The 20394-nt window shown below is 34.7% G+C and overlaps 1 protein-coding gene across 4 annotated transcripts in view; it reads left to right on the plus strand.

Annotated features, from left to right (window-relative positions):
- LOC127846556 (breast cancer anti-estrogen resistance protein 1-like) overlaps positions 1-20394 on the plus strand; it is an 80587-nt gene that overhangs the window by 10682 nt on the left and 49511 nt on the right. Inside the window, exons 1-2 of one of the 4 annotated variants that reach the window (XM_052377922.1) lie at positions 5919-5992; positions 8064-8260. The exons of 1 other annotated variant lie outside the window; for it this stretch is intronic. In XM_052377922.1, the coding sequence (XP_052233882.1) occupies positions 8246-8260 (15 nt within the window). In that variant the 5' untranslated portion in view covers positions 5919-5992; positions 8064-8245. Of the gene's footprint in view, positions 1-5918; positions 5993-7730; positions 7877-8063; positions 8261-20394 lie in introns of those variants that run through there. 2 more of the 4 variants (XM_052377921.1, XM_052377923.1) reach the window with 2 other exon arrangements.

Here is a 20394-nt window from a genome sequence, read left to right on the forward strand (position 1 = left end):
TGGAGCGATACTTAACACCTTTTGGTGTGTATGTAACGCCTGATCAGGTCCTAGGCATTTATGAGATTAATTGGTCAGATTTTGTCACCAACTTCTCCACTCCTAACACACAAACATAAAGTAGTGTTAATAATTGAAATTCTTTTACTTAAAGGGATCTTTTCACGGTTTGGTAAATTGACAGAATTGTAAAAAAAAAATGTTTCTGATTCGCAAATTTTCGGTTTAGTTATGATATTTGTGAGGAAACTGTATTACTGAACATTTGCCATGGTCTAACATAGCCATTATATGCATCTTTTGACGATTCAAAAACCTGAAAACTATAAAGCGTTGCAACGCAAAATGATTGAATAATTTGGAGAGTTCTGTTGTTGTCGTTTAAATTTGTGAAACTATGAAGATTGCTTATATAAGGTATAAAATACACATCTCATGTAGGCTTGGCAGGATAGCTCAGTTGGCTAATGCATTTTTACTTCAGGATTTGGGGGGTCACTGGTTCGAGCCCTGCTGGGGGCTACTTTTTTTTTCCTTTTTTAAATTTGATTTTTTGATTTTTTACTGGAGCTTTTAACATTTATGTTTACTTTAATCAGAATAAAGTATTTAATGAAAAACTTCAAAACATACCAAAATCTGTGAAAAGGCCCCTTTAATGCACAACAATGTTATTTGTTTTTGCTTATTCATTTGCATTAATTGACTAATGCTTTTGATGTTTTTAATGAGTATGGAAATACTATTTTATGCATTATATTTTTTAAATGGTTCATCATTCTGTAATATTCATTTGATTCCAATGGTACAGCCACATTTTGTTATACTTTACATCTGATTAATTTTCATTTATTATTATAAAAGTCATTCAATTCTCTTGTACCCTGTTTTCATGCTCCCGGTAGGGTGGCATATAGCAGTTGAACTGTCCGTCAGTCAGTATGTCAGTCCGTCTGTCCGAAAACTTTAATGGTCATAACTTTTTCAATATTTAACATAGCAACTTGACATTTGGCATGCATGTGCATCTCATGGAGCTGCACATTTTGAGTGGTGAAAGGCGAAGGTCAAGGTCAAATGTCTAATATATGGTGTTGTTCCATCCATCCAAAAACTTAAACATTGGCCATAACTTTTTCACTATTGAAGATAGCAACTTGATAGTTGGCATGCATGTGTATCTCCTGGAGCTGAACATTTTGAGTGGTGAAAGGTGAAGGTCATCCTTCAAGGTCAAATGTCAAATATTCCGTCCGTCCGAAAACTTTAACATTGGCCGTAACTTGTTTAATATTGAACACAGCAACTTCATATTTGGCATGCATGTGTATCTCGTCGAGCTGCACATTTTGAGTGGTGAAAGGTCAAGGTCATCCTTCAAGGCCAAAGGTCAAAAATTGAAAAATAATAATTCATTTCTCCATTCAATCTCTTACTTACTTCTCGTGGAGCTGCACATTTTGGTAGGTGAAATGTCAAGGTCATCCTTCAAGGTCAAAAGTAAAAAAATGCAATCCAAGGGAAGTAATAAGCTTTGAAAGGGAGATAATTTATAAACCTGCCAAATGATATATTGAAATTTTATTTCAAAGCGGCGCAATAGTGGGCATTGTGTTTGCAGGTCGGACCTCAAAGACCACGTGAAGAGGCTGGTAGGACCTGTAAATAAACTCTGATATACACGGGCATTGTGTTTCTGACAAACACATCTCTTGTGTTATTTTTTTTTTAGATATGTACAGTAATAGTTATTGATCAGTTAACAAAAAAACTTGTTTGCTTTTTAAGTCTGGACTGTGTGTGAGCCTGTGATTGGAGATACACTTAAAGTACAATGTTCTCCTGTTGAAACTTATATGTAACGTCAATGTTGCGAAGTGGATATAGTATTCTCATGGCAGAGAGTCACTAGTTTGATACCCAAGACAGCAAGTACTGGTTCTACCCAGAAAATAAACTGGAAAAATGACAACCCTTCAGCTTTATATACAATTCAAGTTATTATGTGTATTAATTTAAATTAAAAAATGAAAGCAAAGATCTCAGTTGCATTATTTGGGTCAGTATTTTGTTGAGAAATAACAGTATTTTTCTGTGGAAAATAAAATGCAAACTTGATCAGTTGTTTGTAACATCAGATCTACCTTTAATATCATGTTTGTACAGATTTACCAGATTATTTTGTTTGTTTTTAGTCCTTAAATATACATAAATGTGGGGTTTAACTCATTTAACCTTAGAAGCCAATAATCTGTTTAATCCGAAATGAAACACATTTAAAGAAGTGTGTTCTTTGCAGTTAGCCACTGTTTTGTTGCAAATGCGTTTGAATAAGAGGGCTTTATCTAGCAATTAGAACTTCATAATGAACACTTCAAAGGGTTGAGTAAAGGGATTATGGTAATTGTTATTATATCAGACATTGTAATCTGTTAATTCTGTCCATTGTAGATGTTGTATGATTAGTCTCCAGGTAAATGGTTTCTCACACACTTCAGCTGGAGTTTGTTTTCATAGCTGGGGAATCTTTTATAAGTGAAGTGGACTTCATAATAATGCTGATTTCCAGTCAGTTAATATTTAAATCTTAAAAGTTTTGAACTTCTTTGTTAACACAATTGGCCAAATATATGCATTTACTCTTAACAGTTTATAAACTTACCTAATTATTTTAAGTTTCATTGATAATAGAATTGTTTGCTTTTAAAGATCCATAAACACTGCCCATTACTATAATGCTATATAAAAACTTTCAACAACAAACAGTGCCATACAAAGGTTAGTAACACAATAACAAAAGGAAGACACTTAAACAAACAATTAACATTTTGTAAAAACATCAAAATAAAACATTCTGCAACTTTTTAGCATATAAAAATCAAGATGTCATATTGTTTAAATGGTTTTTCGGATGGTCTCAAATCAGGATCGGAATCATTCGGTTGGCGTTAAACTGCATAATTTATGCAAGCTAGTCCAGAAATCTGCAGCTGCCGTCATCAAATCCATCAGTTCTTTTAGTCAAGTGACCTACTGTTATAACTCCAGTATATAATGGGCCGCTTCAAAATCATGAGAACTTTGTCATGCTTCCGACACTGCCAAAAGCCAATTTGCATGGCTCGTAATTGTTTGTATATTGTTGCAGGAAATTCAAATGGAATATGATTGTCATTAAAAAAAAGCGAGCATTTTGTATCTCATTAAATCATTATAACTAGATCAAATATAGTATTGAAGTTTTGGCTACAAGGAACACTGATTTATTTATGGGTTAACTTTATTTACAAAGTATTCGTTGATTTTGAGCATTTACAGATCTTTAAATATTAAATTGAGAAAATTTTGGACTAACTCATTTCTTTATAAATTTCTATTTCAACAAATCAGTGCCGAAATTGCAGCGTTTTTATATTAATAGTAGTTTAATATCTTCATGTTTATTATTCTATAATTTATTATATCGTTAACATAGTTTTCTAAATTAAAATATTGAAGCTAAATGTGCACTAAATGTTTTAATTTGAATCTTCACCTATTTGGATAAACATATGTAAACTTTGGTGAATTAAAAGCAATACTGTTTTGTAATTAATGATTAAAAGGTTGGTAATTGCTAATTAAGGATAATTATCACACATGCAAGTAACAAAAAACAGGAAAACGTTCATATTAATTGACCACCTCAGGTTATTTTCACAAAAATGGTTATCAGATCTGATGAATAATTCTGATACTGACGGGTCTTCTTCACATATACAGAGTTATTGCCCTTGGCTATGGACGTAAGTTTATATTAATGACCATATTGCATGAAAGTGGACAATCATTAGGACCAACAAAATCACTGGCTCAATGAAGAAGGCCTGATAGGGTTAATTATTGCCCAAATTGGACTGTTGTGGTGTTGGTTACAGAGATATCAGTAGATTTCTCCAGTCTTTGTTTCACAATTAATTGTATTGTTCAGGGAAACCATGAAATTTGTGACTGTTAACATAGAACATAGAACCATTATTAAATACATATACATCTAAAAGATGCTATATAATTCAAGAAAATTCCAAATGTGCTCAAAACCTAACTGTGTGCACTGCTTTGTTTTAAAAAGTAAACAAACTGCGTGGTGCTTTTTTTAAAAAGGTAAACAAGGGTTAAACAATGAGTTATTACAAACATATGTAGCATTTGTTTAATACTTGTATGATTGAACATATTGCTTTTACATTGGCATTAAAGGGATCTTTTCACGGTTTGGTAAATTGACAAAATTGAAAAAAGTTGTTTCAGATTCGCAAATTTTCGTTTAAACAATTGAATTATTTGGAGAGTTCTGTTCTTGTCGTTTAAATTTGTGAAACTACGAAGATTGCTTATATAACGTATAAAATATGCACCTTATGAATGCTTGGAAGGATAGCTCAGTTGGCTAATGCGTTTTTACTTCAGGTTTCCGGGGGTCACTGGTTCGAGCCCTGCTGCAGGCTACTTTTTTTTCCTTTTTTAAATTTTATATTTGATTTTTTACTTGAGCTTTTAAAATTTAATGTTTACATTTATCAATATAAAGAATTTAATGACAAACTTCAAAACATGCCAAAATCTGTGAAAAGGCCCCTTTAAACATTTAATGCGTACCTGAATGAATAAATTCACAGCTGTAATGCTTGTTTTTGGTTCAAGCTATTGTCTACCATTGTGATGTCCCTTATTATTTGTTGAACATAAGCTTTCATTATTGTTGACAATTATTGCATAGGGATTTGTTTAGCCAACGGCATCTGAATGTGACTAATAGAGATATAAAGAACTGACTTATACAACTCAGATAAAATGATTTGGAAAGATTACTGAGATTTTTATACTACTTACGACAGTTAAATGCGCTTTTATTACACTTATTATGATTTAACATTTTGTTGTCCCCTACCGGTTTCAATGGAGGGGACTTATGGTTTTCGCTCTGTGTGTCTGTCTGTCTGTCTGTGAGTCTGTCACACTTTTCTGGATCCTGCTATAACTTCTTAATATTTTTTCATGAAACTTGAAAATGGATAGATGGCAATATGGACATTATGCATGTCATTTCATTTTGTTCCTATGTCAAAAATACTGGTTGCTATGGCCACAAATAGACTAGGAATACTGCCTAAATGGTTGTTGTCTGGATTCTGTGATAACTTTAAAAGTTCTTAATATTTTTCATGAAACTTGAAAAATGGATAGATGGCAATATGGACATTATGCATGTCATTTCATTTTGTTCCTACTTCAAATTTTAAATTCTGGTTGCTATGGCAACAACAAAAAATAAATAAACAAATCGAACAATGGTGGAATTTCTGATAATGGTGGAGCCGGTAGTGGACATATATTGCTTGGCAATAGTCTTGTTTTAGTCAAATTACTTATAAATGTTGTTTGTTGGTATAATATAAAACAATTAATAATGTCACACCCTTTTTATTTTCATTCATACTGACTGCATTATGCCGTAATGGCTTCCTAGGGGATTCTATATTTTTCAGAAACACAAGTCAACATTATCAGTCATTATGTGCTGGTTTATTGTTTTTACTCAAAAATGTTTCCATAGATAGGAACACTTATTTGATAGGAAAAGTCACGGACTCCTTATAAAAACTTTGTCACTGTTCATCCCTTATATGGGCAAAACCTTGTTCAGAAGTGCTTCCGATAGTCCAGACCAAAATCATAAGGTTTGAACGTGTGATGAGATATAAAGCAGTTATTGTTGAATATGTACTTTAGGTGGCCTGAAGTGCTCTCTATGTTGGGGGCGTAGAGATGTAGTCATGCCAGTTATATGGGAGGTGAATTTGGATGTCCTTTTAAAGTTGTGCAATTCTTATTAAGATGGGCTACATTGATTTACTTCTAGCCTGCGCTTGGTGGGTGCAGGAAGACATGTTGAAGACTTCTTTTGGTTGGACCATTATTTAACTATGAAGATGGCCAAAGGCAGAAGGAGGTTGTGTTATATACTGTATTCGTTCCTTTTGAAGCACTGCTGTATTGAATATGCATATTCTTTTTTTGAGACACATAATAAATGTGTTTTTTTTGTTATTTATGTTACTCAAAGTTTAGTCCCTAATTGCAACGGATTGGTGGCAAAATAAAGGCATCGCAGTAGGACCATTTGAACGAAAACACATTTTTCACTCTTTTTGTAGAAAAAATAATGAAAATAATAATTATTTTTACAGATCTTAAATGTCAACTCTACCCCCTTCTCCCTCCCTTTGCCTCCTGCCCCCCATAAAAGAACGTCTACTGCTAGCTTGTTACCACTATAAAGGGTAACCTTTTCATTTCTCATGTTGATGAAACTTGGTTAGAATGTTGATCTTGACAATATCTAGGCCGAGATCAAATTTGGTTCACATGCATCCAAAAACTAGGTCGCCAGGTAAAATCTTATTAAAACCTTGTAAACAACTACAGAAGCCACATTTATGACTCGATATAAAAGAAACTTTGTCAAAATTATCCAAGCCTAGTTTGAATCTGGGTCATGTGCCTATGAAAACAAGGGCAAGAACAGCGGGTCAAGTCATCTCAATCTTGATGAAACTTGTTCAGAATATTTATCTTGACAATGTCACAGTTCTAACTCAACCTTGATAAAACATGGTCAGAATGTTTATCTTGACAATGTCTAGGCTGAGTTTGAATCTGGGTCATGAGCCTTCGAAAACTAGGTCACGATGTTTAACCGTAGAAAAACCTTGTTATTGCTCTAGAAGCCACAGTTATAACTCAATCGTGATGAAACATGGTCAGAATATTTATCTTGACAATGTCTAGGCTGAGTTTGAATCTGGGTCATGAGCCTTCGAAAACTAGGTCACGATGTTTAACATTAGAAAAACCGTGTAACCGCTCTAGAAGCCACATTTATAACTCAATTTTCATGAAACACGGTCAGAATGCATATCTTGACAAAATGGGCCCTGTTTGTATCTGGGTCATGTGCGACCCAACGCTTTGTCACTGGTCAGATCTGGAAAAAAAACTTGTTACCACTCTAGAGGCCACATTTGTTACTCAAGCTTATTGACATTTGCCAGAATATTTATCTTTAACATATCTATGCCAAGTCTGAATCTGGGTCAAGTGCAACCCAAAACTATGTCACTTGATCGATTAAAAAAAAGAAGCTTATTACAAATCTAGAAGCTGTATTTATGACTGCCTTGAAGAAACTGGGTCAGACAGTTTATCTTGGCAATATGAAGGCCATGTTTGAAGCTTTGTGAAGCGGTTTCAATGGTGGGGCGGCGGTCAGTCCCTGCCCTTTCATCTGGTATCTGGCCTGCTATTTAACCCTTTGCATGCTTGGAAATTTGTTGTCTGCTAAAATGTTGTCTGCTGAATTTCTAAAATTAGCATTTTCTTTGATTTTTGATGAGAATAGCAAACAGTTTGGATCCTGATGAGACGCCATGTTCTGTGGCGTCTCATCTGGATCCAAACTGTTTGCAAAGGCCTTCAAAATTCGGTTCTAGCACTGAAAGAGTTAAATGTCCTACAGGCTTAAATGAATCCCACATATCTCCAAGGAGTTCTGTTTGTAATAACAACATGCTGAACATTTTAAATAATCTTTCAGTTAAATCCAGCTGAGTTATAAATTCATCACATATGCTAGGTAAATATTTATAGGTAAGATATGCTAATGATAGTTGGTGTAAATTGCTGGTAAAGTTTGTTTACCTATCTTGTATATTCTGACATTCAACCATAAAGTGGGCTTTGGCCTACGTTATCAATTTTTAACATAGCTGTTTTTGAAAGGTGTGAATCATATGGAAATTTGATTTGAACGCCTTGAATGCGATTAGCATAACATGTAAATAGCCAAATTTTCTAGTTTAATTTTCTGTGTTTTGTTTTATCAATTTATCATATCAGTTTTCAGATTTTGGATTGGTTAATAAGGTACAACATAGACAGATACATGAATTTGGTTGAACATTGGACAATTTTAAAATATATTTATGGTCTTATGAGGTTTTTGGAAGTTGTTTGTTTTTCAGTGATTGAGATCCGGAAATCAGTGAAAGTTATACACGTAGCTGGCTAATAGAAAAGAGACTGTGGACTTTCAGGATAATGCAATGAAGATTATGGAATGCTGGAGTACAGGGTACAATTAAGAGATGCTGTAAATAAGACAGAAGTTCTGAAGATGGATTGAATTTGCAAAACAAGTCACACCATGGTTGTTCTGCAGGTAAACAATATTTCCGTGAAATACCGTTAAATAACAATGAAAACAAATCGCCCCATTGGATCAAAAAGGTACCATGTGACATTGAAATTAGAAGTCACATGGTACCTTTTTGCACCAATTGGGAGAAATGATCCAATGCAAACATTTAATTTATAGTACAAAACCAGAGAACACCAGCTGCTGTCATTATCATCTTTCAAATGTTCATGTTTTGGTAAAAAGAATCATTGAACTATACATTCATCATTTTCATCTCTGATTACCAATTTCTTTCTGTACCATATACGAATGAGTAATGACTAATTTTCTGCTCATAACATCCATTCACAATAAGTGACCCTCGAGATTGATTTGTGCTGCAATGGTCCAATACATTGTTGGCCTCCGACTGCTAATTTCCGAAAAAAGACTAACTCCAAACTGACATGCTTCTAATTATTTGTGTGATATTCTTGACGGAAATGAGATTTTTAATGGATGGGAGTCTTTCTTGTTTTATTTACGATAATTTTGTCTAAAAATATAATGTTGTTTTGACACAGTTTTGAACAGATTTGTAACAAAATGTATTGTTTTTGTTGGAAACAAAATAATATTGATAATAATTAGACCTATGCTTTGTTTGTTGAAATTAGTTTTTTTTACTTTTTAATAATTATATGGTATATTGTAGTGGTACTTTGATGGATCTTTAGCCATATATTCCCATTATGCCCCATTAAAAATTTTGTACAAAATATTATGGACATAGATATCAATTGTTATTAAAACATGTTGTTATACCCCCACAAACGAAGTTTAGGGGGGTATATAGGAGTGAACTTGTCGGTCGGTCTGTCTGTCGGTCCGTATTAAGTGTCCGCTCTCTAATTCAAGTAGTTTTCATTCGATCTTCACCAAACTTGGTCATAAGTTGTATCCACATGATGTCGGACATGGGCCTTGCCGGGTCAAAAACTAGGTCACCGGGTCACTAAGTGCATTTTAAACATTCAGCATGTTGTCCGCTCTCTAATTCAAGTAGTTTTCATCTGATCTTCACCAAACTTGGTCAGAAGTTGTATCTACATGATGTCTAGGCCAAGTTCGAACATGGGCCTTGCCGGATCAAAAACTAGGTCACAGGGTCACTTAGTGCGTTTTAAACATTCAGCATGTTGTCCGCTCTCTAATTCAAGTAGTTTTCATCCGATCTTCACCAAACTTGGTCAGAAGTTGTATCTACATGATGTCTAGGCCAAGTTCGAACATGGGCCTTGCCGGGTCAAAAACTAGGTCACAGGGTCACCAAGTGCGTTATAAACATTCAGCATGTTGTCCGCTCTCTAATTCAAGTAGTTTTCATCCGATCTTCACCAAACTTGGTCAGAAGTTGTATCGAGATGATCTTAAGGCCAAGTTCGAACATGGGCCTTGCCGGGTCAAAAACTAGGTCAGGGGTCACTTAGTGCGTTTTTTAACATTCAGCAGGTCGTTATTTCTCTTATTCAAGTAGTTTTCATGCGATCTTCACCAAACTTGGTCAGAAGCAAGTTCGAACATGGGCCATGCCGGGTCAAAAACTAGGTCATGGGGTCACTTAGTGTGTTTTAAACCTCACCCTGTTTTTCGCTGTCTTATTCACGTAGTTTTTATCCAATCTTCACCAAAATTGGTCAGAAGTTGTTTCTTGATAATGTCTAGGGCAAGTTTGAATATTGGTCATGCCGGGTCAAAAACAAGGTCACGGGGTCACTTAGTGCGTTTTAAACATCACAATGTTGTCCGCTTTCTAATTCAAGTAGTTTTCATACAATCGTCACCAAACTTGGTCAGAAGTTGTATCTAGATGATGTTTAGGTCAAGTTTGAATATGGGTCATATCGGGTCAAAAACTAGGTCACGGGGTATCTTAGTGCGTTTTAAACCTCACCATGTTGTCCGCTCTCTAATTCAAGTAGTTTTCATCCAATCCTCACCAAAATTGGTCAGAAGTTTCATCTAAATGATCTCTAAGACAAGTTTGAACATGGGCCATTCCGGGCCTAAAACTTGGTCACGGGGTCACTTAGTGCGTTTTTTAACATTCAGCATGGTGTCCGCTCTCTAATTCAAGTAGTTTACATCCAATCTTCACCAAACTTGGTCAGAAGTTTTATGGAGATGATCATAAGGCCAAGTTAGAACATGGGCCTTTCTGGGTCAAAAACTAGGTCAAGGGGTCACTTAGTGCGTTTTAAAAATTGAGCATGGTGTCTGCTGTTTTTTGTGAAGACGACATGCAAAATATTATGTGTCAATGTGGCATTTGTGGGTATTCTTCACGTCTTTGACAAAGCTCTAGTTATTATTATAGTAATTAGGGACAACATGTTGTGCTTTTATGGAATTTTCCAAAAAAAAAGAAGTCTCTTCGGAACAAAAATCATGTGGCGTCTCTGATAAACAAATGCGGACGATATTTACGCATTGGCAATAGGCCCAGTTTTCCCAGAGAATGGTTTATTTCTTTTTTTTTAACTTTGTACTTTGAACAAGAGAATGATGATTGTACATTAACATATTAGATACATAGTGACCTTAAACTGTTAACACAAACAGGGACACTATAACTTTCAGATACTATGTACCTTGTGTTATCTTCTTTAAAAAAAAATACTTCACACTGAAATGGGTAGACTTTGGAATTTAGCTGTCATTGTTTTTTGAGTGTTGAAATGTTTGAAAATATTATCTTGTCACAAGGTGTTTGCTTCAGAAACCAGTTTTTGGACATGATCGATGGTTGATGTGATAAAAGTTAATAACAGAATAGCTAAAAAGTGTATATCTTTATTTCTTTAACTTCACTTAAACATGTGTGTTTTAAGAGTCAACTGAAAGCATCAACTGTAAAAAATGGCAGTTAATTGTAATTGTACTATACCACTAAACTACACAGTGTTGCAATGCGATCATTTCTCTCCTGAAATTTTATGTGTTTCAGATAGCGCTTCATTAATGTATAGCAGGCTTATGTTAACTCATGATGAATATTATAAATGGTTTCAAATTTGATAGGGTGTATTCAGAATATACCAACCAACACAGAGATGATAGGGTGTATTCAGAATATACCAACCCACACAGAGATGATAGGGTGTATTCAGAATATACCAACCAACACATATTTGATAGGGTGTATTCAGAATATACCAACCAACACATATTTGATAGGGTGTATTCAGAATATACCAACCAACACAGAGATGATAGGGTGTATTCAGAATATACCAACCAACACATATTTGATAGGGTGTATTCAGAATATACCAACCAACACAGAGATGATAGGGTGTATTCAGAATATACCAACCAACACATATTTGATAGGGTGTATTCAGAATATACCAACTCACACATATTTGATAGGGTGTATTCAGAATATACCAACCAACACAGAGATGATAGGGTGTATTCAGAATATACCAACCCACACATATTTGATAGGGTGTATTCAGAATATACCAACCAACACAGAGATGATAGGGTGTATTCAGAATATACCAACCCACACATATTTGATAGGGTGTATTCAGAATATACCAACCAACACAGAGATGATAGGGTGTATTCAGAATATACCAACCCACACAGATATGCTTTCCACGGAGTAAGGGTATCACGTTTACAGATTTTTCTAAACGTTTTAACGAAATTAAATAAACGAAACGTAACCGTTTAAACGGTATCCCTATGTCCGTTTTAAAAGCATCAGTGCCATCGCATCTCCAAACTGAAAGTAGCAATTATTTCCGAAAGTCATATTTAGTGCATATCCCATTTGCGCAATGACGTCATATTAAAACCAACTGTTCTCGTCGTTGTCAAACCATTGGATTACACTTTGTTTACTTACATGACGTAATATTTTGTAACAAAGACGAATTAATATCGAACCAACATTCCTTAAATAAGAGTAAACCGGTTTTAAAATTGTCAATGTTTTACTTAACACGATGTACATCAAAAGATGCATACTTCAATTTAGGTAAAAATATTCCTAGACGGAGATTGTTTGCCATATCTCTTGAAATGAATGCCGATGAAGAAACGTCGGAAAAATTTCCTCGTGCACTTCCTGCCGACGGGCGTCGAATGGTCAAGACGATTCGGGTCATGCTCATGCAACAAAAGGCGGGAATTTCGTGATGACGCGCGTTAAATATTCAAGACGTCTCGTCCATACATGGTGTATTGTTATGTTTACGGTATTGTGAATAAGGGGCATGTGGTGCATGTGATACAAATAGTTTTTAATACGAGTCTTTTTCAGCAGCTGTTAACAAGCTTTGCAACGTCGTAACGTAATAAACTAAACTGATTTATATTGATACTGACTGTCGTTTAAACGTTTACAGTTTTTGTAAACGTTTTTGACCAAAACACGAAACGCAACCGTTTAAACGTGATACCCTTACCACGGAGATATATATTTGCACAGCAAATGTAACTAGGGCTGGTATATTAAATTGTCATGACTTTGTTACATGTGTAGAAACTTAATATGCTCTTCTTCAAACAAAGCCATATTAACTGCGTCATACAATCAAAGCGCTGAAGGCACTGGAGATGTTCGCTGTTGCATAATTTAAGACGCAATTAATTTTTGAAAATCAATCGCAAGTTTAAAATGAACACACGCCATTCAACTTTATAAAGTGTGTGTCATAGCGCACGGGTCGAATTTGTGTGCACTTTTTATCATCCTTATTATTTCATAGAAATAACTAAGACAAAATAAAAACAACATGCTTTTTGGAAGTTCTGAAAGCATAGAAAGTATGATGAAAATGGTTATGCGAACTTAATATAAAGAAAATTTGCAGTCACCATCATATTAAAGGAATATTTTTCTAATATCAAATGACTATCTCACCAAGAATATAAATTCATAATGAAAGTTCCGTGTACAAAATTTTTGATTTTTTACACCATATACAAATTCAAAATATACAATAATCTTCGTATCTTGTATATGGAGGAATAAAAGTATATAAACAGTGCTGTTTATGCTTTACTTGTTACCCGAGCAGTTCACACGGTGTCAATAACGCTAACATAAACATAGGTATAGAGCACTAATGCGCTTTTAGGCGTAGCTGTTTCAGTTTTCATCTTAGTGACTTTTACATAACGCCAACAAACACGCATGAATATTTTCGAATATTTAATAAGCTGATTCGAGATACAACCTCTGAATTTTTGCTAAATCACTGCGTATGTGCTCAATTCAAAGGATGCAGCACTGTTCAGTGTAAGGAATTCCGGACTTCTCTCTGTATGCTCAAACGACACAAATTGTGGCCCTGTTACAATTACGCGTTACAATCAATCTCGCAGAATTTCACTTTCGCCTCCAAGATGAGTAAACAATCATTAGCGAAATAGTATAGTGTCACGATAAGAGAAAATCGTTTAATTATCATACCACAATGTTTGCCGTACTTGGTCAGCACGTCTGGAAATCATTCCTTAATGCGTTGATAGGCTGCCATTATTAACAAGTTTGCTATTTTGAATTCAATTTTGTATCAAAAAGCATTGTTCTTAAATGTGGCATTTTCAATTCGCAATGAGATTTGTAATGACCCTCGTCATGCGAAAATGGGTCTTATTCCATATTCGCCCATCATATAAATAGCCCACTCAGCTATCCCTCCTTCTGGTAAGGAGAAACATAGCATATTGAGTGATTTTAAAGCGAACAGCATCGCCTATGGCCTGACTGCGCAAAAGCACATGTTGGGTTTAACAAACGCTTGCCGAAACGCATAAGACCCATTTTCGCATGACGGCGCTATTGACGTGTGATTTAAATGTGTCGAAAGAAAACTGCGTTTAAATCAAATATAAACATACGATATATTTCGATAGAGAAGAAAGATACTCATAACAAGGCATATGAGGACACATATGAAGTTCTCTCCCGTAGTATATTTTTTATTTTCTCACACTAATGTGTGGTTTGACAATGCTAACACACATTTCATGCGGTGAATATGCAGCTTACAAGTGAAAAACACAACACAATAGTTTAACTTTTGTTTAATTGTATTTAATTATTTAGAAAAGTAAATTGCTAACTTTATTTCAAAGTCAGCGTATACGCCGACTACATTTTTAAAAGACATTTATTGTTATAAATATATTAAATATAATATATTTAGTTGTTTTCGGTTTTAGCGATTATAAAGCATTTTCGAGGTTGCCTATAGTATCCCGTAAATACAAAAGATCGCCGCTATCTGTTCAGAACCAAAGAACGTTTTTAGAAATACCCGCTGTAGTAGCATGAAGGAGGTTATGAAACAGGTCATTCGTATTATTATTATAAATTGTTTGTTATATTCGGGTTTAGCGATTATGAAACTTTTTTTTTGTTTTTGTCTATCGTATCGCTGAAGTTATTGTTGGACTTGTGTTCAGCGTTTTATAAATTGAGAATATAAATAAGCGTCAACTTTTTCCCGAATCTCTCAATTTACGACCTGTACTTCGTAATTGAGTTGTATGTGAGAGCGTAACCTATTGCGTTGTTATAACCCGTAAACTTTCCTTTGTTTATCGACAGGCGCATCTATTAATAGCCTCATATCATGAATGCCAAAACACCCGCGAAAAAAGAACCACGTGACCAAATAGGACGCTAAACGCAAATACCATGTGACTACGACTTTTATTGTCGCTCCTTTGAAGCCGGAGCCTTGTGTTTGCTATTACGTAAAGAATTGACCTCTAACTGAAGTAAGCAAAGGAAACGCAGCACCCAATTGACCCATTCCTTCTATGTGTGAAGGCAGATTGAATTTTACTGATGTATGGTTTGCCTATTATAACACACATTATAATGCGGTAAATATGCGACTAACAAGTAAAAAATACTATAATTATACTTTTGTTTTGAATTAAGTTATTTAGAAACCAAAATTCCAAACCTTATTTCAAAACAGCATGACTACATTTTTTAGAGAATATTCTTGTTATATTTAAATGTTTTTTTTAACAGTTTCAGCGATAACGAAACATTTTTCATGTTGTCTATCGTATCCCTGTAATAATTGTTGAACTCGTGGTCAACGTATTATTAATTGAGACCTGTGAATATAAACAAGCGTAACCTTATACTAGTGCGTTATTCTCATCCGGACTCCCCTTTGTTTATCGCCAGCCGCAGAGTTATGAATGAGCTGAGCGAAAATACTACGTCACGCAGACGCAGCAGAAAGTGGACTATTTTAATCATTCATAAACAATCTCCTCCGCGACACGTACATTACGATCATTGTTTATTGATTCTTTTCTATAAAACACCGTTCGAAAATATTGAATGTAACACGATATTAATATAATGTTTCCATTTGTGAATACACATAATTGGAGAACTCAAACCTCTTGCATAAATTATACAACTCTTTCTTGCGCGGATACGCAATCGGGTATTGGGTTAATCATACCTAGGCCGTATCGACCTGAATTTCACATCAAGCACATTAGACGGTCGCTAAAGCGACCATCTAAAAATGGGTCTAATCCATATAAGGCAAGTGTAGCTCAAGAAAAGCCTGCGCAATTGGGCAGTCTGGTCAGGAGCTACTCACAGCTATAAAGTTACACAATGTTTCATGGTCTTGTTAGCGGAGAGGGAAGTTCTTGACCAGACTGTGTGGATGTGTAGGCTGGTGTAAAGCTCATGCTGAGCACATTTGACTTAAGACCCATTTTTGCATGATGTGGATCATATTTTAAATTAAACTGCTGCCTGATTATCTAGCATTTAGAATGTTACAAAATCTTGGGCCAATTACTCGCTATGTAGCAGCATGGGCACATGTCAAATTAAATGGTCTATGAGCATCCAATGAAGCATGCGATAGCTGGTACATTTTAAGGTGGATATGAACTGCAGTGGCAAACTTGTGTTTTCGGTCCAATTTTATTGTTGTTGCTCACTTGTATAAGAAAGGATGGAAACTTGTTCCTTTATATCGGTACCTTCTTAGGTCCTGTGTTACATCTGGTCGCTGACTTCTTTGCCCTGTTTTGAGTAATGCTAGATGTGTATGTTGTATTTCTGAATAATTCTTGGATACTTGACCTGACACCATCATTTCATACATTGAATTAAACAATCTAAAATACATATTATTTCTGTTCCCTTTATATTATGAGGAAAGCCCTTTGAGGTCTTCATTTTGATGATATTAGACAGTATTGGATGGCTATGAATATCTCTGTATGAGGCTTGTCAATACACCCAAAATTACCCGGTTGTTTTGCCAGCCTCTTTCAGTTTATAAACATGGGTGAGCAAACCACTTATCTGGTATGTGCGAAAAAAGGTTCTGACATTTAATGCATGCTTTTAAAGGTCCACATGTGATGTATAATTGTATATAAATTATTTAGAGTACTTTTATGACCAATAAATAATTATCATTGAAATTGTTTAATTAGAGACTTCAGACATGGCTATTGTGGCTCTGATTGCCAGTTTTATGTGTCCTTGTTCTTCTGGTGTTTTTGACCTTAAAGGGATCTTTTCAAGTTTTTGTAAATTGACAAAATTGAAAAAAGTTGTTTCAGATTCGCAAATTTTCGTGTTAGTTATGATATTTGTGAGGAAACAGTATTACACTGTAACTCCAATATAACGCAGATGACGGGGTCCAAGCCACGCAACAGCGTTATAAACGGACAGCGTTATAAGTTTTGAGCTTATTTATTTATATTGTCATGCTGTGTTGTCATCCGCAAATTCATGCATATAAAATCGAATCGAACGATAACAGTATATATACTGCTTTTCTAATGTGCACATTTGTCCGATAATCCAATATAATTACAACATCACTTACGAAAAAAAAAGTTAAACATTTATTACAAGAAATATGTTTACGAATTTCGTACACAAATTCATATGCCTACGCCATTTTTCAGAAAAATAGTACAGTGCATTATGGGACACAGCTTTCATTGGACGAGCGAATTTAAATTTAGATTGAATGCAATACGATACATGTACAAAGTAATGTTTTATTGCGTCATACGCAGCATGTAAAAAGCGTGCTTTCTGTGGACTTTCTGATAACGTGCAAAAATTTAAGTGAATCTTTGTTAACAATTACACTGCGTTAGCATGTAAATAAATCGTCAGGATTTTTTAATTTACTTTTCGTATACGTACTGAAACATTAAACATACACAAAGATCTTTTTATGTATCAAGCTCGTATAGCATATAATAAACGATAACACACTTACACAGCCATAGTTTATACAATGAAATACAATAAACGATAAATATAAAACATAAACAGGTAATCGTTTTAAATAACTTTAATTTGATAATTATTACGCTTGCACTTACCTTATTGAAATTAGCGCATCGAACCGCTCTGATAGGGAATACATGTAATAAACACGGACTCGCGAGTTTTCACACCTTTATTGACATTACACAACAGATTAACACCAATTAGCTGTCGAGTGTCGTTTAACCTCTAATCGATTAAAATCAGTTAAACGAACGGATAAAGCAATCAAGCTGTGATCGCCGACTTCTTTAAATTTTCTGAAAATACAAGTAGTTGCATAACATGGATTTGAATCAGAAATGGAAGGTTGGAGAAAAAACGGGATCCAAGCACTCCCCGCGTTATATTGGACACAGCGTTTTAACGGACCGCACTATATTGGAGTTACAGTGTACTGTACATTTACCTTAGTCCAATATAGCCATTACACTGTAACTCCAATATAAAGCGCTCCGTTATAACGCTGAATCCAATATAACGCGGAGGGTGCTTGGATCCCATTTTTTCTCCAACCTTCCATTTTATTTCTGATTCAAATCCGTATAATGCAACTTCATGTATTTTCAGACAATTCAAAGATGGCGGCAATAACAGTTATGTTGATTGCTTTATTCAACCGTCCGTTGAACCGATTATAATCGCCTCGAGGTTAAACAACACCGACAGCTAATTGGTGTTAATCTGTTGTGTAATGTCAATAAAGGTGTGAAAAACTCGCGTGTCAGTGTTTATTACATGTATACCTCATCAGAGCGGTTCAGTGCGATAATTTCCATAAGTTAGCCTAAGTGCAAGCGGGATAGTTATACAATTCAAGTAATTCAAAACGATTGAAACATTCTTTCTTTGATATGGTTGCAGTTTGACTATATTAAATGAGCGGCTGTGAAATATACTGCCTACTGTATACCGGTAAAACAACTTTTTCTGTCATTTTATTATCATTCTAGTATTATGTCATTTAATCTCTTTCAGTTCGTGTATAAGAAATTAAATAATGCAGACGATTTATTTACATGCGAACGCAGTGTACCGGCAATTGTAAACAGAGTTTCACTTTCATTTTCGCGCGGTATCAGAAAGTCCCCGGGAAACACGTTTTTTGCATGCGTATGACGCAATATAACAATTTTTTGTACACGAGTCGTATTGCATTCAATCTAAATTTAAAGTTGCTCGTCCAACGAAAGCTCTGCCCCTTAATGCACTGTACTCTTAACACTTCTGACAATGGCATATATGCGTACGGTTGTGTTTACGAATTTCTTAAACATATATCGTCATTAATGTTCAAGATTATTATTTTTAAGTGATGTTGTAATTTTATTGGATTATCGGATAAATGTGCACATAAGAAAAGCGGTATGTATACTGTTATCGATACAATTCGGTATATATGCATGTATTTGCGTCAACACAGCATGGCAATATATATACATGACCTATATTATAGGCTATTCTATACCTGTTTTGTTTATAGCGCCCTGCAGTAAATGAGCTCAAAACCTATAACGCGGATCCGTTATAACGCTGTTTCGCGGCTTGGACCCCATTGACCGCGCTATATTGGAGTTACAGTGTATATGTATCTTTTGACGATTTGAAAACCTAAAAATTATAAAGCGAGCCGAGAGGGCTAATGCGTTTTTACTTCAGACTAACTCCAGGACTCCTGGGGTCACTGGTTCGAGCCCTGGTACTGGCTACTTTTTTTTCCTTTTTTGTAATTTTATTTTGGATTTTTTACTTGAGCTTTAAAGATCCAATGTTTACATTTATCAATATAAAGCATTTAATGACAAACTTCAAAATATGCCAAAATCTGTGAAAATGCCCCTTTAAAAGCAGAAGATATGCTCAAATCTACCTCTACTTAAAAAAGATTATGCAGCTAGAGTCATCAAATTTTGCATATTTTATTAGCAGGTGCACTTTTATACCTGGGTAGTTATTTGATTTTTATTTCAACATAATTATTATGGTTCTTTTTGCGTATCATGTTACAAATTTATGTTTGCCTTAACTAAAATAAGGACATTGATTGTACTTAAATACTTATATGAAATGAAGTTATGGTACTCTCTTTTGTGTATTTCTGCATGTTTGGGTACCATGCAGAAATTCTTTTGTTCTGTGACAACAGCAAGCATTCTTGTCAATATTGAGCGGATAATTGATCCTCGTCATTCTAATTGATATCCTGTGTCCATATATTGTCCATTACCAAGGCAGTTTTGGCTAAAGTGTGCATTTTCATGGAGGCAGATTGTCCATTGAAATCTGTGGTTGACAGCAGACACAGACCAATACCCCCTAGGTAGGTCTTGGACACGTTTATGCTGTTAACAGATTATTTACTGTTGACTTTCTCAAGTTCTCAACTTGGGAATGTTTCAACATTAAAACTGCAATTGAAAAGGTCCAGATTGATAAATTGACATGTTCATTGTTGAATATTGACATTAAATATTTGATATAAAAAAGAATGAGTGCATTTAATGTGGGGTTAGTTTAGATATTGTATTTCAAAAGTCTGTTTTTAAAGGTGTATCTGTAAGTCTACTATTTTTTCTTATAAGTATTTTAATCTGAGATGTAATTTAAGTTTTAAATCCTAATTACTTATCTCCATGATGACTTTTGTAATTGAAATCGATTGTTAAGTTTAAGGCAATTGTGTATTATTCATTATCCATTTATATGCTTTAATGCACACATGCAAGAATTTTTCAGATCCAAATCGGGATACTTCATTAAAAAAAGTCAGGACATTTAGAAAAAAGCGGGTCGCCTAAAACGA

Source organism: Dreissena polymorpha, chromosome 9, assembly GCF_020536995.1.
Source record: "Dreissena polymorpha isolate Duluth1 chromosome 9, UMN_Dpol_1.0, whole genome shotgun sequence".
NCBI classification, from domain to species: Eukaryota; Metazoa; Mollusca; class Bivalvia; order Myida; family Dreissenidae; genus Dreissena; species Dreissena polymorpha.